Raw genomic sequence first — 22,101 nt, forward strand, 5'->3', positions numbered from 1 at the left:
TCACTGTTTGATTTCCAGTCAGAGCACATGCCTGGGTGGTGGGCTTGATCCCCAGTAGGGGGCATGCAGAAGGCAGCTAATCGATGACTCTCTCTCATCATTGATGTTTCTATCTCTTCCTCTCTCTTCCTCTCTGAAATCATAAAGATATATTTTTTTTAAAGTTTTATAAAAACTATATATTAACTTGGTCACTTGCCATATTAAAATTAAGTCAATTTGTATAGTACTGCCCCCCGTATCCATGGTTTTAGTACCTGAAGTCAGGTATGGTCTGAAAATATAAAATAGAAAGTTCCAGAAATAAACAATTCATATGTTTTAAATTGCATCTGTTCTTAGTGTGAAGAAACCTCGAATCACCCCAGATCATCCCTCCTGGGACGTGCAGTACAGTAAGATATTTTAAGAGAGACAGAGACCACATTCACATAACTTTTAATACAGTATATTGCTATAATGTTCTATTTTATATTTACTGTTTAATCTTTTACTATGCTAAATTTATAAATGAAATTTAACACAAGTATGTGTGTATAGAAAAAATAGTATATTTAGATTTAGGTACTATCTGTGGTTTCAGGCTTCTCTGGGGATCTTGGGATGTATCACTCTGGATCAGGGGGTACTACTGTATTTACCTTTAAGCTAAGGAAGAGAATCAGTTAAAATATGTTTATGAAATCTTCATGGAGAAAGACTTAATGTGTTGCCAAAAAAAGGGGCTAGCTTCATTATAGCAACTTTTACCGGGGACTTTAAATGCTAAAAACCTGGTGACCCAACTTTGCAATTCCCATAGTAATACCACACAGAAATATCACTGTGTGTCTACCATGCTCTGTACCCCACATTACACAGATGTGCTCAAAAGACATATTGGTTTATGAACACCAAAACCAGCAGTTAAGGTTGTCAAGAAAGTCAAATTTATAATGTCTGAATATTTAAACAAAGTGAAAAATTATCTAATTTTTTAACTTTATATACAATTGGCATTATGTATAAACAATAATTTATTGTAGTTTAACGGAATAATTTAAATGTTGATATTTCATTAAAAATGTCATTTCCAGAAAAATCTAGATGTAGAAAAAGATGTCATTTGAGATTATCTATGTCTTTAGTAACAAAATAAAGCTCAGAGAGGAAAATTATTTATTAAGAACTTTTTTTTCCATAGAAAACAATAAAACATGTTGAAGAAAAATATATAATATAAAGAATAAAAAAAGAAAAATGATGCTTCCTGTAGTCTTATTTCACTGTAGGTTAGGGGTGTCGAACTCAATCAGAGAAGGGGCCAAAATCTAAAATCCAGCCTAAATCGCGGGCCGAATGGTTTACTGAACAGTCATAAACTGTCATTGTGATGGAAACGCAGTGGAGTGCAGTGATGACAGCGCGGTGCGGGCCACATTGCAAGGCCTGGCGGGACGGATTTGGCCCGTGGGCCTTGTGTTTGACACATGTGCTGTAGGTTATTTTATGCTTCACCTAAGGTGATTTAAGATAAAATTTTAGGAACTATAATTTTATTATTCACAGATAAAGACCTTTGAGTTTGTTCTCTGATAATGTGAATAAGAACAAACCCTATAACAAATATGGCACAAAATCCAGGACTGCCCCTCTAGCTTACCTTCAAACACCAACAACTACAAACAAAACCTGAAAGCAAAATCTGTAACCTTCAGATAAGTTTAAATCAGTGTTATCTAGGCTTTCATCATTTGGCTCCTTATATAATCTAATAAGTACATTCCTCCAAGTTTATATTGTTCAAATTAAGGCAAGAGATATACACATCAATTAATCATATACCAATATTTGATGACATTATAGATATCCATCAAGGGAAAACTTTTCTAAAAGCAAAAACATCTCAAATACAAAACCATCTCTTTTATTGCTTTGAATTGTTCATTAAAATAAAAACACATTTTACTAAATATATAATATATACATATGTGTGTGTGTATATATATTATAAAGGGAATATATTTAATAGATAGAAACATGAAAAGCCTCAAAAGCTTCAATTTAAAGTAGTCCAGTTCATTTCTTCCAAGCAGAAACATTCACAGTATTTCTTTAGTTTTCAAATTCTAGATATTCAAATTGTCATCGTGCCCTGCAAAAACTAATAAATAAGCAAAATCACCAGCTGGTAACAACAAAATGGCGTTTGTTTTTTTATTAATTATATTCCATAATAGTATTTTCACAAGATGAGAAACTTTGATTTTCCAAGATTTATAATTCAACCAGTATATGCTAGTAGGATAATGTTGACCCTATAACTTCCACATAAAAACAAAACAAAAACACTAAAACACTGGAACATTTGAAATATAACTTTTTTATAGTATCGATTTTTTAAAAAACTAGATTCAGGTTAATAGCAATTATTTGAAATGAGAAATGAATAGCTTTATAATTATATATGAAAATTTCCTATCTTTATTAGAACTAAGAAAGATTACCGCAAGTAAACTACTCTTCATAAAAATAATGGTAGTTTTACCCTTAAAAATGATTTGGAAGAAAAACTGCCAAAAACCCGTAATAAAATTTTAAAATATATCTTATGTTTACTATAAAGTCAAGTTGGTATTTGTACCAATATTTAATCTTATAAAAAAAGAACATGGCTTACAAAATATATTATCACAGTATTGGTACCAGTGATCACTTTACAATTTTTGATAATTATGAACACTTCTAGAATAGTGTAAATATTAAAAGTTTACACAAGATACTCACATCCTCATATATGAAATTCACAACCCCTTGTTGCAAATGGTCTCTTCTCCTAAAGAAATCTTTAAACAAACAAATTACTTTTTTGTTATAATTAAAAAATCTATAGTTTCAAATACTCGTGTCCCCATGTATTAAAATATTAATAATTTCATATTCAATTAAATCCTGATTATGCTTCTCAGACAAGAAAAAAAAACCTCTGATACTGAGCTATAACTATTTCTCACTACATATAATCCAAAAATTTTAAAGCCTTAACACTCTGATTAGATTTAATAGTGAATAAAGGGGAAATATTATATAAACTTGCTATAGAAAGCAACAGACATTACTTAAGAAAAATAATTGTACCCACTTTTAAATGGTCTATACCTGTCAAAGCCCGAAGCTTCACACAGCAGGCAACATAATCATCAAAGAAGATCCTTCCATGCCTGCTATAACGTTTAACAATAGCACTTAAGGTTTGAGGACTCAACCTATAACCTAAAAAAAAAAAAAGAGAGATTGATAAATTACACCTTCTAATACTAAACACATAAGACCACAACAAGCACTGCATTCTTGTTAATCGTCATAAATAAATTAACTTTCAAAATGCATTCCATAAAAAACATGTTAAAAACAAAGCACAATGTTAGAAACAAATCACATTCATACCGAAATTGATCAAAGCAACTGTTAATTGTTAATAGTGGTACAGTCCTAGCAGGTTTGACTTAGTGGATAGAGCATCGGCCTGGAGACTGAAGGGTCCCAGGTTCAATTCTGGTCAAAGGCACTTGCCTGGGTTGTGGCTCTATCCCCAGTAGAGGACATGCAGGAAGCAGCCAATCAATGTATATCTCTCATCATTGACTTTTCTGTCTCTCTCCCTCTCCCTTCCTCTCTAAAATCAATAAAGACATTTTTTTAAAAAAACAGTGATACATAAATATCACAAATCCAGCTTCCTAATAAAGTCAAAGCTAAAAAATTATTATTTGTCTTTTTAAAAATATATTTTGAACCTTTTCCAGTTTTGTTCACTGGATAGAGCCTCAGGCTGTGGACAGAAGAGTCTGGAATTTGATTCCAGTCAAGGGCACATATCTCAGTTGCAGGCTTGATCCCTGGCCCCAGTTAAGGTGCGTGCAGGAGGCAACCAATCGATGTGTCTCTCTCAGATGGATGTTTCTCTTTGTCTTTCCCCCTCCCTTCCACTCTAAAAATTAATGGAAAAAATATCCTTGGGTAAAGAATTAAAATATATATTCTATATATATATATAAAAGGCTAATATGCTAAGTGTCTGACAGTCTGACCAGTTGCTATGATGCTCACTGACCACCAAAGGCCAGACGCTCAATGCAGGAGCTGTGGAGACACGTACTGGCCATTTACAGAGAAAGGGCACCACAGACCTGGCATCCACAAAGCAACACTCGGCTTCCCCCAAGTGAGACACAGGCCCCACCACCACCCCAGAGCGATAGCCCACCAAATAGCAGCTAATGTTTCCGAGACGCTATAGCGCAAAATGTGGCCCTCATCCCTGCCGGGAAAAAGTGGTTGTGGGTGCCAGGTAATGATGTCACATAGCAATGCCCAGCTTTCTCTTCCTAGCAACTAGCCTTCTTGCAGTTTCTTCAGCCAGAAACACGACCTGCTTTGTAGCCAGGTGGAAACATTTTAACTAAACATCTGTGAAGCATTTTCCCATGCTTCACCTCATTTGATCCTCACAGAAGTTCTGGAGTAGGTTGATAGGAGACTTGGTGGAATCCTATTTTCTTTTCATTAACCGGAAAAACAGAGATTTAGAAAGCTTAGAAATTTGACCTGACTAAAAAGAAGTAAGAAATGGTGGACCTTAAAAATGACTTCAGTTTTTCTCATTGTGCAGAATATAGTCAACACTGCTGCAGTTAAATATTTTACCCTTTGTTCTCCCTGTGGGATCTACAATAATAATCTGCTTCATGTTGATATTTACTGCATGTTTCTGACAATTATCTGAAAAAGAAGTTGAGGTGCTAAACTTTGGGGCTGAAAAAGCTAAATCAGAAAGCAGATCTAATTAAGCAAGTTTACCTATATACTAGAGGCCCAGTGCATGAATTCATGTACCAGTGGGATCCCTCAGCCTGACCTGCAAGATTGGGCAGAAACTGGCTCTCCAACTTCCCCTGAAGGGTCCTGAATTATGAGAGGGTGCAGGCGAGGCTGAGGGACCCTACTGGTGATCAATCAGGCCAGGGAGGGTCATGGGAGGTTGGCCGGCTGGGGAGGGACCATAGGAGAGCCCCAGAGAGTATCCCGCCCATCTTGCTCAGTCTCAATTGGCTAGACCCCAGAAGCAAGCTAACCTACTGATCAGAGGGTCTGCCCTCTGGTGGTCAGTGCATGTCAGAGCAACTGCTCAACCAGTAGACTGTCTGTCCTCTGGTGGTCAGTGCACCTCATAGTGAGCAGTTGAGTGGCCTTAGCATATCATTAGCATATTACACTTTGATTGGTTGAATGGACAACAGGAGTATATTATATATACTATATAATAAAAGCCTAATATGCTTTTATTATATAGGATATATATATTAGGCTGCTATTATAATGCCAATCACACATATGTGTTTCAATCTGTCATTGTCAATCATGAATTTAATTGACACTTCCATTATAGAGAAAGGGTGAATAGTGATATTAAAATATTCTAATTAATTTCCTTTCAATGTGCATGAATTTGTGCACTGGCTTCTAGTGTGTATATATATATTTGATTTTGAAATAATGTCTAGGGTATTTCATAGATTTTAATGCTTCAATATTTCAAGCCTTTAATTTTATTTTATCTTTTTATCCTTCAGGTATCTTTCTATTTTTCATTTTATTTTTTATTAGGTATAATTGACAACATTATACTTCAGGACTACAATATAATGCTTTGATATTTGTATATATTGCAAAATGATCACCATAATAAGTCTAGTTAACATCTGTCACAACACATAACACAAATTAATTTTTCTTATAAGAACTTTTAAGATCTACTTTTTAATAACTTTCAAAAATGCAATTACAGTATTATTAACTAGAGTCACTATGCTGCATATTATAATGCCATGAGTTACTTTATAATTGGAAATGTGCACTTTTGACCACCTTCACCTAGCAATTCTGTGAATTATGGATCTTTAAAGAACATCAGAGCAAAATTTACACAGTGATCTTTGCTAGCATTCAAATCCTATAGTTCCCATTGAATGTTTTACTTACAAGTATCTTTTAAAGCCAGAGAAAATTTGAAGACAACGTGGTTATTCAGAGGGAAAAAATAGAAAATGTTACTCCCTTATGTTCCATAACTCTGAATCTATTTCTTCAGACTTTTATCACTACTTCCTTGGTATTTTTTTATATAGGTTTTTTATTGCATATTCCTATCAGTAAAAAGTTTTGGATCATTATATGTGTATTTAGTTGTAAATTCTATACATGTATTACTATTTGATTATTCACATTTTAAAATATACCTAAAACTAAAATTTAAAAAATAATTAGAAATATAAATCAATATATTATACTTTATGCATTTGTAGAGATGGTCTTAATGTATTTAATGAGATATGTGCACTTTATTGGGAAGAATGATAGCCTAGAAGTATTGTCTTTATTATTACTTGGGTTTAGTAGATTTCAACAAACTATACTAATTCATTCAAAGGGGAAATAAAAAATATAAATGCAATTGGAGAAAATTCTATGTGTAGCTATAATAAAATGCAGGAAACTTGCTTCAATAAAAGGTATAAATTAATAGAAGCAAATAAAACATGCAAACTAATTTAATTATATATAAATCCATTTTGAGCTTTCAATTGGAAAGTTATGATCTGAATGCGGTATTGATAAAATTCTTAAGATTTCCCATAACATTCTTTTTTTTAATATATAACATACTGTATTGATATTTTACAGAGAGGAAGAGAGAGGGATAGAGAGTTAGAAACATCAATGAGAGAGAATCATCCATCAGCTGCCTCTTGCACACCCCCTACTGGGGATGTGCCCACAACCAAGGTAACATGCCCTTGACCAGAATAGAACCTGGGACCTTTCAGTCCGCAGGCCAACGCTCTATCCACTGAGCGAAACCGGTTTCAGCTCCCATAACATTCTTGGCAAAATAAATTTAATATTTTAAATATATCTGAAGATCTTAAATTTGAATAATCCAGAATACCTCTTTGTTATATTCAAATGCATATGTAAATTGTTTGGCTATTTTCTTTTTTTGCAAAAGATTATATTAATGTTCCAACATTATGCTGAATTAAGGAACAAGTTTAATCCACTAATTATTAAGGTTCTATAGCACATGTTTCTATAGCCAGGATTGTCCCTAAAATTGCCATTTATTAAATTAAAATGTCCATTTTAAAACAAAGAAAATCACCAGTTTTTACTTATTTAAATTAGAATTTGAAATAATGTATATCAGGTTCAGATTTTAACTTTCAAGAAGTTAATTTGCTTACAAATGTATTTTGTTCAGAAATAAGTATAAATAAAATCATAAAGAGAAAAACACTTAAATCTACTGAAAACTGTCATTAGCTATAAGCAAGTTACACACCATTGTATATAATGACTTTTTGAAAGAAAGTAGACTTAGAACCTTAGCTTATCAAAGATTGATAAAAATAAAGTTAAATTATTTAAAAATATTCTAAAATGCATACTTCGAATTTGGAGGTATTTGGGGATCTAGTGTGTATTTTCTATTACTTAAGAAGAAAAAAAACATGGTGTTTACTGCTGAAAAACTAGATTATCAAACTGGAAGTCTTACCATGATACCAAATATTATGTGAGAATAATTAGAGAAATAAATTTAAATATACTCAACAGAGAAAATTTAGAAGTTATTTTATCATGAAGAATGTATGAAAGTTCATCTTTTGTAAAAATAATGAATAAAATTGTTTTTATTGTTGTTAAAGATAAATTCTTAGTCAGAATTTACCTATAACTTTGAAATCAATCTAGTTGAAATAATATATCCCCTTATTACTTAAAAAAATTAAAACAATTAAGATCCATCTGATCAAAGAACAAAGATAACCTGGATGGATGCTAAAGAATTTTAATATTCTTACCCATAGCAGCAATGGCTTGATTCAACTCATAATGTTCCACTGTGCCACTTCGGTCTTGATCAATAGCTATGAAATTTTGTTTCCAGGCAGTAAGAGCTGTCCAAAGTTCTTTGAATTCGTTAAATCCCATTTTTCCTGTGTAATCTCTCTGACAGTTTTATTAACAAAAATAAACTTGATACCAAAGAGAATTTACTTAACTCAAAACTCCAAATCATTCACACACACACACACACACACACACACACACACACAATGTTAGGGTGTTACTGAAAGAGTTAGCTAAATTCGGCATCTGAAAAGATTTCTATGTAAAACTGAAAAAGTATGGAATTTAAACAGAATCTTACCAAGCATTTTTAAACTCTGGCTTACTGTGGTGATTTCTAATCAACAATTGCCTTAATATGAAAAAGCAATTATTCAATAGTATTTTCTATTTTTATTCAAGGATACATCCAACATGGCAATCATAATTCGGCAGGTTTCCAAACTGAAGGCTATAAAACATATTTATTATTTGAATTAGAGTCTGCCCAATTTAATCTATGTAAGATTATGACAATTTCTATTGTCAAAACATTCAAAATTGCCTAAACTATACAATCATCCCAATCAGCAAACTTAGGATGTTAGCCATCCATAATAATAATAATAATAATAATAATAATAATAATAATAATAAAATGCTACCTTCAAACTAGTCATATCTAATAAGGGGATTTAGATAATTAAGTAAATAATTATAAAGTAACTGAAAATTGCTATCACAGGAGAGAAGGGCTTTAGTCTTCCTAATACAAATGACAATGCAGCCGAAGCCGGTTTGGCTCAGTGGTAGAATGTCGGTCTGCAGACTGAAAGGTCCCAGGTTCGATTCCGGTCACATCCCCGGTAGGGGGTGTGCAAGAGGCAGCTGGTCGATGTTTCTCTCTCATCGACATTTCTACCTCTCTATCTCTCCCTTCCTCTCTGTAAAAAATCAATAAAATATATTTTAAAAAAACAAAACAAAAAAAACACACAAATGACAGTGCAGTTTAAGTAGGCATTTGACATATACTAAAATCACAACACTTAAAGGAGTTGGCAATTTGGTTAAAGCTTGGGGTATATGTGAGGGAGTTGCAGATGATGACATCCGAAAGACAGGTGAGGGCTAGATCATGAAAGTCTTAAATGCCAACCTAAAGATTTAGACCAATCTAAGTCACTGAAGCATTTTAAGAAGCAGAGGGATAATTCTAAAATTTTCATTTCAGAAACATTAGTTTACCATGAACAGACTGTAAAGTGAGATGAAAATGGATGTAGGTAAGTCATTTGATAGTTTTATTGCAATTTGACTAAGTAAGAAAGGAGAAGTTTCTAAGCTGAAGCAAATGTCCCCCTGCCCCTTGGGGAGATGGAAGGGGGCGAATAAGAAAGAAGGGATATATAAAACTATCTTAAAATTGTGGTTTATTAGAAATATTAACACTTTTGTAATTACAGAACCATAACTGAGGACTCACTAAGTAGAATTTAATTTCTCAAATCCTTATTATCATTGCATTCAAATAGTATGTGATTTATCTCAAACTATATCATAGCCCTGCTAAAGCAAACCTATCAGCACAGTTAAGCTTACAAAGTTCTCATAGCTAATAGCTCATTCAAAGAAAAATAAATAAATATACTTAAAATTAACTTGGCTTATTTTATACTATTTGATATTTTTGAAATTCTATAAAGAAACAAGTGATTTCAGCTAAGTTTTAGATTCATTAAGAAAAAAACTATAAAACATCCCTCAAACTTTAATAGCTGATTTTCTTTAAATGTTTAATCAATGTTAGAATAGATGGTTACAGTATTTTCAGCCTGACAATTTCAACAGATACTCAATGAGCATTTACTATGAGCCAAATAGTCTGTGTTTTGTGATTTCACATACACATAAATATTTAATCAGATTAAATATTTTAACAAAAAATAAAGAGAGAATTTTCAGGAAAATTAACAAGAGTTCCTCTCTCCCTCACACCACATTCCATTAGAATAGAGAGTAAATTGATTTTTTTTTTAAAGTCATAAACCTTTAGAGAAAAGAGAACGAAAGAACCAAATTTTGCAAGTTGGATGTGAGTTAACTACATAACCTAGTTCTGAGAAAGTGTTTTTCCTGAACTTTGCAATAAGCACAGCTGAGAAGCAATCTATTTATCCTGGAAAAGACCCCAAAAGTTTAAGAATTAGCAATACTTCTTTAAGTGGGTGAAGATAAGATAAAAACAGGAGTGATTGAATGTCTACTTAAGGAGCATTTGGAGCTCTAAATCGCCGCCTGGCCTCAGTTCAGAGGAAGGCTTTGTCTGCTCCTACCTCAGCATAAGTCTGGGGTCTTATTCCCTGGAGAAATCTCTAGACTGCAAGATTCCAGAACAGGGCTACCTAACTGGCAATTAAATGACAATTTATAAAAGACTGAGAGCCCTCTGATTCTTTCCTCCTCCTTTCCACACAGAAGATCAGCTGGACAACCAGCCAAAAATGAAACCCTAAAGATATCAACACCTAACCATGATCTCACAGCCTCTAATCAGCCTTTTAGTTAAATATGAGCATCCCAGGATCACTAGACACCTGAGAAAAGCACCTAATATAAAAGACAAACAAACCGGGGACAAAAGGCGGGGCAGGCAGCAATCTGTTAGAAACAAAGGTTATGTAAAAAGATAGAAACTTTAAGTCTCAGAGAGATCATGGAAGATAACACATACATAAAGAAAAAAACACAGAAATGCTCTTGGATTTTAAGAAGATGGCAGTAAACAAGACTCAATAGAAAGTTGAGAAAATAAAGATATGGAAATGTCCTCTCAAAATACAGGAAAAGAAAAAGTAGGAGAAAATAAGCGATCCATTCCAAATGTCAGGCATTCTATAAAGAGAAAAAAAGAGAAAACATGGCTGAAGAAAATGTCCCAGAACTACAGCAAATGAGTCCCAGACTGGGGGTACTTACTGAGTTCCCTACACAACTAGGCACATCATGGTGAACCACCAGACTACAAACAAACATTTCACAGGCCTCAAGAGAGGACAATCAGATGACATATAGGCAGGAAACATAAAGACAGAGCAACAATGCAAGCTAGAAACAACGGTACCTTTAAGATTCTAAGTGAAAGCTATTTGTAACAGCATTCTACACCTGGCCATTCATTTAATTCTGAGGACAGAATGAAAGCATTTTCAGATGAAGCCTCAAAAAATGTACCTCCGATGTACTCCTTTAATAGGAAGCTAATGTTATACTTAATAGAATTTAAAAAGTTGACGAGCTGAGATAAAGGGAAGATCCAGCTCCAGAGAGAGAAAGACAGCTCCCGAGAACGATGGTGATGGAATGCCAGTGTGACAGCTCTGCAGAGTAGAGCACAACAGAAAGCTCCAAGATGATGATTAATTTCAGGAAATGAAAGTTACATAAAATGGAAATTTAATCAGACCTATCACAAGACACAAGAAGAGCATTTAGATAGTAACAAAAAGGCAAATGCTGATTATGGACCTAATGTGAATTATTATATAGCTGTGCTGAATGGATGAGAGGATGAGTAGGACTCCTGTGTGGAGGGCAGGGCCAAGGGTGAGTTAAAGGTGGAGAGTTAAATCCCCCTACTCCATAGGAGACCTCTACTGACAATCATTAAAACTGAAAAGCAGCAGTGATTTAAAAAGCATGCTATTTTGAGATCTGGAGGCAAATTTCAAAACAATCAGCTGAGAAAATTGAAAGATATTTCCTCTGTGAGTGGGTTAACACTGGGGAGATAGCAATGAACAATGAACAGTTATTTTCATAACAAGCTTTGAAGAATTATTTGACTCTTTAAACTAAACATTGTAAAGTACTACAAGTATGGGTGCAAAATGTTAGGATATAAATTTCCTATTCCAATGTCAACAGAGGTGGGGGAAAGATCTCACGAGAATAAGTTCCACTAATTCCAGACTGTGTCAAACATCTCTGAAGTTCTTCTGCATCCACTTCACCATCCTGTTAAAATAAGTATGACTTGATTTAATGTACAGCTGTATAAATGCATAGTAAAATGCTGTCAATCTAGACTAACCGATAAATATGCATTCTTCAAAATATTACTCTATTACCAACTACAAAATAACAGATGACTTTTAAGCAAAGGCATATGACAGAACATCATGAACTATAAGTAATTTTTCACAATCGAATTATAATCTATTAACTTTTCAAGCATCTCAAATATAATTTTTTTCTACTATTGGAAAACGGCATAATCATCCTATACAATAATAGCTCAAAGTAATACTTGGGAGAAACACTGGACCTCTACTTAAATTAGTTGGGGGGAAAAACCTACAATAGGATTTTTAAGAAAAGTCTCAAAACTCGCCTCTCATGCCTATTTTGGGGGGGAGATTATTTCTAATGAATATCAAAGGAGAAAATATATTTTCCCTCCAACATCATTACCCCAGCAACATTTTAGAGTTCCGTACATTTTGTTAGTAATCTTCTGATTATCGCCCAAACATTCTTGGTTTGAACTTATGGAAAATATGGTTTTTTTTTTATTTTGAAAGTGAAACAGGTTGAGAAGTCTCAGGTTTCAGTACCTTATCCTATTTTCTGTATTTTTAAAAATACAGAGGAGAATAATTTATTTGGAGGCATCAAATACATTGTCCAAATGCAAAATAATAGCTCTGAGAAAGGATCAAGGGGACAAATTTAAAATGTACTTTGTAAGAGACCAAAGAAACAACAACAACAAAAAAACTTTAAAAGGAAAAATATGACTAAGAATTATTACAAACACTCATATTCTGATCTTTAGATTAGATTTCCTTATAAGGAAATTTCTTCTCAATGAACCAACCATGTAATACTGTTTAGTACTACACAGCATCTAAGTGGATGTCTGTCTGTCATGCATGTTTTTATAATTTTGTTTACATAATTTTAAATGTATTGTAGAACTGTATACCTGAAATCTATAATTGTATTAACCAATGTAACCCAAAAAGTTCAATTAAAATACATTTTTAAAAATTTAAATTCTGTAGTTAGAAAATAGTTCTTGTAAAAAAATTAGCCATATTTTAAGTTGTGGACACAACTGAGGTGGGAACAATCACAAAACCACTACATAAGGAAGGATGACAAGGGGAAGGAAATGAAGTACATAGAAGGGGGACCAAAAGAAGAAGGGAAGAAATACACAAGAACTCCAAGAAAAATAAATTTATGAACCAAAAGTCGAAAGCATATGGAAAAATCTAATGGTCAAAAAGACAATCAACAAAAATGAACAATTTTAGAACAAATCCATACAAGATGAAATTAATTTTATAGAGCAATCATGAAATCAAGTATGTAGAGAAAATGAAGAAAAAATAACTAAACAAGTATCTTCCATTTAGAAAGAATAAGAAATTCATTTAACAAATATTTATTAAGCAACCTACTATGTACAAGCACCATGAATAGGACTAGTTATGTAACATTGTTCAAAACAAATTCCTCGCCATCAGACAGTTTACATGCTAGTGGTAGGAGAGAGACAATAAAGAAGAAATTAATTTGATGATATTAAGTGATAAGGGAAAAATACAGCAGAACAAAGGTAATGAGAAATGTGTGCATGGGCCCTGTGGAATACAAAAGATATCATGAGAATAAGTTCCACTAATTCCAGGCTGTGTCTAACATTTCTGAAGTTCTTCTGCATCCACTTCAGAAGTGGAAGCAGTGTGCGCACTAAAGTTACAGGTGTTTCTATTATTGAAAAGCATGATCTCTGTGTGTGTGTGTGTGTGTGTGTGTGTGTGTGTGTGTGTATGCATGTGTGTATGCTGTGTGTTTATAAAGGTAAAAACCAGAATTTCCTCAAATCAACTGATGAGTGAATTAACACTGTTCAGAAAGCATCATCCTATAAAAAAGAACACCGCAGAAACTTTAACTGGGCATTTCTTGTAGTAGAGCATCATAAATTACTATATGGCCTATTAAAAAAAGAATACAGCTATAGAGGGGAGTTCAGCAATTGGGTTGTAGAACCATAATATGTAAGTCTGATATTATATCTGATCCTAAAGCTAGGCAAAATTCAACATATAAAAGAATTGTCTAAATATCTGAACTAAAAAATTAAAAATTAAATAGTTTACATACCCATTCAACACATGTATATAATGACTAATATATTCCTAGTGTCAACTTGGTAAGGGGTAATATTGCAAGAGCATGTCTTCATGGAGTTTAACTACACACAAGCACAAGACTATGGAAAAATTGAGGCAATTATCAAACAATACAAACACAGAAAATCATTGTTGAAGACTGTTACACTGTAATAGTTCAGAAGTCAAATAAAAGTCTCTAAATATATATATATATATATATATGTCCAGTTCCTGTATTAAGTAGTAATTTTATAAAATGAATTTATTATATAATCAGTTATAGATAACATGTTTATTCTCAGTAATATCACTCAAAACTTCCTTGCAAATAAGAATGGCATAATGTAACAGGATTGCATTTAGCTGCAAACAATAAAAAATACTATTAAAGGGGCTTAAACAACTAAGGGTTTATTGTTTTATACAAGAAGTCTGGAGCAAGATAGAACTTGACGGTATGGCAACTTACTGATGTCACCAGTCTGTACTTGTAGATGTCTTTTTTCCAAATCCTCTCTGGCTCCCTGGTTCCACTTTTAGATAAAAGAACTATGTGTTAGGGATCATGCTAGCAGACTTTTTAAAATAAAATGACTACCCTTGTCTCTGATCTCAGGAAGAAAATTAGTCTAGAAAAGTTTAAAATACAAATTTGATATGCATTTCAAATGATACACTAAATAAATAAAAAAGTGGGTGTGTCTTTTAAACAGCAATCATTTTTATCTGGCATTTGTGCAGTGTATTTAGCATCTCACCGGTCCAGCAACAGCGGTAAAGTATGTCCACATGGGGCCTTCGGCTGAGGAGTAATTGTTCAAATAAGCTGGGTGTCCGGGGTAGCCCCCAGGGAGCACTGGCACTGGCTGTCCCATTCCTGGCATCTGACCAATAAAATTTCCAAACTAGAAGAGTAAAAATAGGAGAAAGGTATTATCACAAAATGCTACCTACTATTTACTAACATTGTTTTAAAAAGAAATATTTATGAGCAGTCCATTGCAGTACAGGAATAGAGTTACTGCAAGCTTCCAAATTCACTATCACAAAAGGTGTTAGCTCCAAAATGCTAGATGTTCTATAATTAGGCCTAATTCCATGCATTAACATGTTATCCAGAATTAAAAGAACCGTGAAAGAAAAAAAAAATCTCTAGCCACTAAGAACTTAATCTAACAGTTGGACATGACGCACAATTTGGAAAAAGTGTTTATCATAAGCAACACTAAAATAAACAAAAATAAAAACTGTAAGCAAACTCACCTACAGAAAAACTAACAAGTAGTATAACTCAAGACATATCCTTAAAAGAATACATGGTAAAATACAACGAAATTGTGAATAAATCAAGGGAAATAGCTTAGGAGTAAAAGACCCGCTCCATCAAAAAAAAAAAAAAAATTTGAAGGAAGAAATCAATGAACAGATCAATAAATTGATAATTCTAACCATGATCCTTTTCAAAACTAAGAATAACAACAAGAATATAATAATAATAATAATAATAATACACAGCAAATATTTTTGAGAGCTTTTTATATCCCAGGTACTACTGTTCTAAGTATTTTCCTTCTATTATGTGATTTGATTTTCCAACAACTCTATGAGGAATAAAAGTACTATGTCCTTTTTGCAATTGAGGACCTGAAACTTCAGGAGGGTTCCTGAATTGGTTAAGGTCAAAGAACTAGTAAGAAGTAGATCATGATTCAAAAATAGACAGTATGACCCCAGAGGCTACCTACAGTTTGTCTCCTGCTATATCTGTGGTTCCTCTTTTCTTTTCAATTGGAACTTGGTACACATTATTAATAACTTTTAAAAGATAACTTTACTCAGTATTTTTTTTTTTTTAGTGTGAAGGAGAAAGAAATATAAAGATTGTCCATTATTCCATTTTGAGTGTGTTTTTTTCCTTTTTATTGAACTTAGTGGGGTGACACTGGTTAACAAAATTATACAGGTTTCAGGTGCACAATTCTACAAAACATCATCTGTACACTGTATTTTGTATTTACCATCCCAAGAAAAGTTTCTGTCCTTTACAGCACACCCGCTCCATACCCTCCTCTACCTTCCTCCATCCCCCACCCCTAACCCCGGGGAATTACCACATTGTGGTCTGCTTCCAAGAGGTTTTTTTTCCACTTTCTTTTTTGCTCAGTCCCTCCACCCTCCTTCACACTTCCCTCCCTCCACCACAGCCCATCAGCCTGGTGTCTGTCTCTATTTTGCTTGTTAGTTCATTTTGTTCATTAGATTCCAGAATCATGTGTTACTTGAACAAAAATATTTTTCACTTATATTCTTTTTTTTTTCATATAGTGTTGCTTTGACATTTTTTTTAATTGCAGTTGACATTTAATATTATATTAGTTTCAGGTGTACAGTGTAGTGCTTAGGTATTTATATAACTTACGAAGTGATCTCTCAGGTAAGTCTACTATCCCGCAGACACCATATATAATTATTACAATATTAGTAACAAACGACAAGTGTTGGCGAGGTTGTGGAGAAAAAGGAACCCTCGTGCACTGCTGGTGGGAATGCAGACTGGTGCAACCACTGTGGAGAACAGTGTGGAGTTTCCTCAAAAAACTGAAAATGGAACTCCCATTTGACCCAGTAATCCCACTTCTAGGAATATATCCCAAGAAACTAGAAACACCAATCAGAAAGGATATATGCACCCCTATGTGCATAGCAGCACAATCTATTGTACAATAGCCAGAATTTGGAAACAGCCTAGGTGCCCATCAGCAGATGATTGGATCCAAAAACTATGGTATATCTACACAATGGAATACTATGCTGCCATAAAAAAAAGGAATTCTCATCATTTGCAGCAACCTGGATGGAATTGGAGAATATCATGCTGAGTTAAATAAGCCAATCAATGAAAGAGAAACACCACATGACCTTACTCATTTGTGGATAATAAAGAATATTATAAACTGATGAACCAAAATATAGATATAGAGACAGTAAATCAACAAGCAGACTGTCAAATTACAGTGGGGAGGGGAGGAAGATCTGGGGGAGATAATAGATCAACCGAAGGACTTTTATACATGCATATAAGTACAACCAATGGACATAAAACTCTGGGGAGGGAGGGGATACGTGGGAGGGAGGGAGGGGGGCAAAAAAAATCAATAAAATATATTAAAAAAACAAAAAAAACAAAAAACAATATTAGTGATAATATACCCTATGCTGAGCTTCCCATTCCCATGACTATTTTTCAACTGCTAGTTTGTAACTTCACTTGCATTCTTTAAGGGTCAGTAGAGATTGCCAGAGGCAAAAAAAAAAAAAATTAAAATAAAGGGCAAAGAAGATAAAGGTTAGAGACTATTTGCAGTGCTCTGAAAAGACCTGGGCAGGGATGTGGTAAGAGCAAAAATATGGAGGAAGTACTGGAGTTCCAAGAAATGTCCTCAGGAGGTGGTGAAAACATATATAGATTCTGAAGCAATGAAGTACAAGAAAGGAAACAGTAAAAAAAAAAAAAAAAAAAAAAAAAAAAAAAAAAAAAAGATGTAATTGCTTAAAAGTTGCTTCTTTAAAAATAAGAGGCAGAGGCGGACAGACCAGATTGAAAACTAGTAAAAGGGCCCTAGTAGGGCTAGCTCAGTGGAGAGAGCATTGGACTTTGCCCAGGTTGTGTAAGAAGCAGCCAATCAATGAGTCTCTCAACATTGAAGTTTCTATCTCGCCCTCTCCACTCATCTCTGAAATCAATAAAAATATATTTAAAATACAGGAGAGTATTTAACCACAAATATAATTTAAATTAAATATATATATATATATATATATATATATATATATATATATATATTAGCAATGCTATGAATACCTTTTTACCAATATATTTGAAAATGTAGATGAAATGGCTCTTCTTATAAATGTTGCAGTTATAAATGTTGACTAAAGGGAGAAAAAAATCTTCCTATTTCTAATAATGCAGATAGGATAATTTAATCAACCTTAATAATGAAAATAATAAAAATGTTGCAAAAATATTTTTAAGGAAATTTCCGGGCCAATATTTGAGGACAAGTGAACAGCTTAGTAAAATTCCTAAGGCTTTTGCTCTTCGGACATGTAGAAATAACAAACACCTAGGCATCGGCCAAGGCCTCCAAGGACAAGGACTGAAAACAAGTCTGAGGGCCTGGCCAGGAATGTAAGGCTTCCTGGAGACCCTTACCACTGTAAGATTCACATAAGGAAGAAAACTAAAAATATGTTATAAGAAATGAGGTCACACTAAATTAAGCATCTTAGTGAAAAGCTAATGTTGAGGTGATGCCTACAGATGACTATGAACACTTCACTATAGCATCTCCATCTGTTCCTTGAGAGGTGAACACATTTTTTTAATTTTTTTAAATATATTTTATTGATTTTTTACAGAGAGGCGGGGAGAGAGATACAGAGTAGAGAGTTAGAAACATGGATGAGAGTCATGGATCAGCCGCCTCCTGCACACCCCCCACTGGGGATGTGCCCGCAACCAAGGTACATGCCCCCGTCCAGAATCGAATCAGGGACCCTTCAGTCCGCAGACCGACACTCTATCCACTGAGTCAAACCGGTTTCGGCTGAACACATTTTTTTAAACTAAAGTCAGGCAAGCTATATTACATAAAGAATCTGACCTTATGAATAACCTTCCACCTCTCTTTCCTTCCTGACATGCAGCATTCACTCCCCCAAATCCAAAAACATGAGAGCTGGTAGTGGTCAGAATAAAGATGATTGAAAAGTATTTGCTTCTTTATTCTCAAGGGCATGAGGGACTATTATAGGTAATGGGAGTAACACAGATCTGGGGAAAATTATAATGACATTGTACAATATCACGTAAGGATATTCTTTGCTCTAGTCTATGGCAATTGCATTTCAAACTGGCTGTCAATTTCTTTTTGTACAGACAAGTAGGGGAGGTGGGTAAAAGGGGGAGAGATCAACCAAAGGACTTGTGTGCATGCATATAAGACTTACCAATGATCACAGACAACAGAGGGGTGGAGCCATATGTGGGGAGGGGTTTGGGATGGGAATGGGGGAATGAGGACAATTATGTGATACCATAATCAATCAATAAATTTAAAAAATTAAATTAAATTAAAAAGAAAATTATTTGCCGTCTTCCCTAGGCCAGGCAGACTTTCTCCATCCCCTTGAATCCAAACTGGGCCTGTGTCAGCTGTAACTGACAGAATACAGCAGAAATTGCACCAAGGTCCGTTCCAGGCTAAAGACTTCAAGAGGCAGTCTGTTTCACTCTTAAGAGTAAAGCCAGCATAAGGAAGCTCAAGACTCACATAGAAGGATCCACAGGGAGAACTAGAGCTCCTAGTCATTAAGGACAATCCATAAAAACAGTTTAAAAATTCGTATTTCAAGTTGTCTTCTCGGTAGTGTCAAATGAGCCAACGCTGACTATTACATGGTCAGAGTTATTATCTGGTAACATGACTGAAAAACAGCTTGGACTTAAAAGTGGTGGCAATGTCATTTTCACATTGTTTTGCACATTTTTGAATCCTTAATATTATCTTGGATTCCTAGTTTCTTCCCAGAAATTTTCAAACTACAGGTCCAGTTTGGGTCATTTTAATTCAACTCAATTATACAATATAATCTGCAACGCCAGAGAACTATGTAGGTATAAACTGTAATATATCACAATAAGCTGAGAGGAACAAACAAGTTGAGAAGCCAATGCCTCTGCTTCATCCCTCAGTTTATTCCCCGTATTTTATATCAGTGTGAACATTGTCAAAGCCCCACGGGTTTGTGTTCCCTTGAATAACTATTGACAAAGGCCTTGCCTTCCTTAGGCATTTAAAGTAGAAGAGGCCAGGAGGAACTTAGGCCAAGTTTTCAACACTGCCAAAACCTATAACAATATCAGTAAAGCTCAATTTCTCTTTCTGGGTAAAAAAAAAAAAAAAAAAAAAAAAAAAAGTAGTACCATTAAAGTTGGAATTATATTATTTTCTACCCACAGCCCAATGGATTGTCCCTCATGCACGTGTTCATACAAAGCGTGCTCCCCCACTTTGGAGATCCCTGACATAATAAATACGGAAGGTTGTGCTACTTTCTGAAAAGAAAAAAAAAAGCTGGCCATCTAGCCACCAGGATATTGCGATTATAATTTCCCACTCTCAACGGTGATGCAAAATAAAGAGTTATGAAAGAAAAGAGTAACACTCCCACTCTCCTCCCCCTCCACCCCCCCCCCCCAAAAAAAAGTCTAGAGGAACAGATTGCCCTTAGCAGAATAGTAAAGATTAGGAGACATGTAGCATATCTTAATTAATTCATAAGGACGGAAAATAAGTGGTCCAAAAACTTCAGAAAGAGGATGTCTAGCAAAACTGAGCCACACATTGGGGGCGGGGCACAAAGGATGAATGGAACAAGAAAAGAGTGCCTTTCCCCCACGCAGTTCCCGGAAAGGTATTTCTGAAAATACATCACACTCCTGGCTCCACAATAAAACGCCTCCGGGACCCGACCGCCGGGCTCCCAGCACCTCGGACCGCGGATCCAAGAGGCAAAATAAGAGGTGGAACATTCAGGGGCCGAAGGCGGACCGGGTGCCCCGGCGCCGCCAGCAGGGGCGCCACGCCCGGCAGGAGCGAGAAGAGGACTGGACTCACCCCTCCTCCGTATCCCGGATAGGCCATGACCAGAGGATCAAGTGTCACCCGTCACCCGTCACTCTTCGATCCGCGTGCGCCCGCCCTGCCGGCGACAACCGCAGGTGCAGGTGCAGGTGAGCCTGACAGAGTACCCGCTGCGCCCTTGCTTCCCGGAGACCGCCCACTGCCGGAACCCAGCCCCGCCCACTCGGCGCCGATTGGATGAGGCCCGCCCCTGGGGGCACGCCTCTTTTCGGGTTCTTAGTTCCACCCATCTTGTCTCTGATTGGCTTCACTCGCCCAGCTCTCTCCTGCTCGGCTCCTATTGGCTCGCCCAGCTGTCACGCTCTCCTCACGGACCCAAGTAGAAAACTGCCGCGGTGCATCTACCCTCTTTGGGAAAAGCTCTCCGGACCCAAGTGCTTCTTTAACCACCGTTTTAAGCCGGACTTCAGATGCATCTATGAATCTAAAAACCTCGTAGAGTTGCTCCCATTTATTTCTGCATAGCGTGGATGTCACAATAAAAATGTTGAAACCTTTACCTCTGCGCCAAAAGGGAGGAGTGCTTCGAGCTAATACCCACTTGATGTCAGATTTTACCAGAATATTATTTGTAGTTTGTGAACAGTAACTAGAGTTGCCAGATTTAGGAAATAAAAACATAGGAAATCCAGTTAAATGTCCTTTTCCTTGTGAACAAGGAATTGTTATAAATGCCTCAAATGTTACATGAAAGGTATTCACTCCGGCAAAAATTAAATGCTCCATTACTTGTTTTATTAAGTAATAGTAGTTGACAGTTATGCTTTTCTCTGGAATTCAAATTTATTTTGTAGCCCCAGCTTTAAAAGGACAAGACACACACAGTACAAGGACAGCTGTAGCTTTTGCTTAAAAAAAAAAAAATCAGGATGACGATATTTTGAGTTATTTCTGAATAAAACAACCACAAAAAAAAAGATTTTAAAAATACTTTTTGGGAGGAAGTGTTAATTATTAACAGAGGAAATAAACCTTGCAAAGCTGAGTAACTATTGCTAAGCTAACACTACAGAGAAGGAACTCGTTGAACCTTGTGAAACCTAATTTTATCAGGAAGAGGCAGAGAGAAAGGAAGATTGCCACTCTTAAGAAAGTATGTGTTACTTCTTCTAACACACACACACAAAAAATACCTTAGCCGATAAGATTAAATTATCGGCACAAATAAGTATAGAGGGGTGTGGTAAAACTTACATGATAAGAGGAAAGAACACATGATTTATAAAAGTATTAAGTGATAAAGCAGTACTAAGGAAAACAAATTGTTGTAA

General features: G+C 35.0%; 1 protein-coding gene and 1 long non-coding RNA gene across 3 annotated transcripts; one reads left to right on the top strand and one right to left on the bottom strand.

Moving 5' to 3' along the window:
* The first annotated feature begins 1,132 nt into the window (after window positions 1-1,132).
* Window positions 1,133-1,796, top strand: LOC123651634. Its single transcript, XR_006740478.1, has 2 exons — window positions 1,133-1,271; window positions 1,481-1,796. It is a non-coding gene; the product is annotated as an uncharacterized LOC123651634 (long non-coding RNA).
* On the bottom strand, window positions 1,746-20,961 carry GCA (grancalcin). 2 transcript variants are annotated; one of them, XM_036422021.2, is made up of 8 exons: window positions 20,804-20,958; window positions 14,879-15,025; window positions 11,880-11,949; window positions 8,361-8,404; window positions 7,905-8,052; window positions 3,139-3,252; window positions 2,767-2,825; window positions 1,746-2,143 (listed from the first exon to the last, which is right to left on the bottom strand). In XM_036422021.2, exons 1-8 carry the CDS (start codon window positions 20,828-20,830, stop codon window positions 2,117-2,119), a joined length of 636 nt encoding a protein of 211 aa, XP_036277914.1. In that variant the 5' UTR covers window positions 20,831-20,958; the 3' UTR covers window positions 1,746-2,116. The 2 variants fall into 2 exon arrangements, with proteins under 2 accessions (XP_036277914.1, XP_036277915.1); XM_036422022.2 differs by lacking the exon at window positions 2,767-2,825 and having other exon boundaries at window positions 20,804-20,961.
* Window positions 20,962-22,101: the final 1,140 nt, after the last annotated feature.

The sequence above is a fragment of the Pipistrellus kuhlii genome, unplaced genomic scaffold (assembly GCF_014108245.1).
Source record: "Pipistrellus kuhlii isolate mPipKuh1 unplaced genomic scaffold, mPipKuh1.p scaffold_m20_p_7, whole genome shotgun sequence".
Taxonomy (NCBI): domain Eukaryota; kingdom Metazoa; phylum Chordata; class Mammalia; order Chiroptera; family Vespertilionidae; genus Pipistrellus; species Pipistrellus kuhlii.

Excerpts from the sequence above, each read along its gene's own strand:
- GCA (XM_036422021.2), bottom strand. The coding sequence starts at position 20,830 with ATGGCCTATCCGGGATACGGAGGAGGG. Across the intron at positions 8,053-8,360 it reads TTATGATTGCCATGTTGGAT|AGAGATTACACAGGAAAAAT; the intron begins GTATCCTTGAAT and ends TAAAACTGTCAG. Across the intron at positions 3,253-7,904 it reads TCAAGCCATTGCTGCTATGG|GTTATAGGTTGAGTCCTCAA; the intron begins GTAAGAATATTA and ends TTTTTTTTTTAG.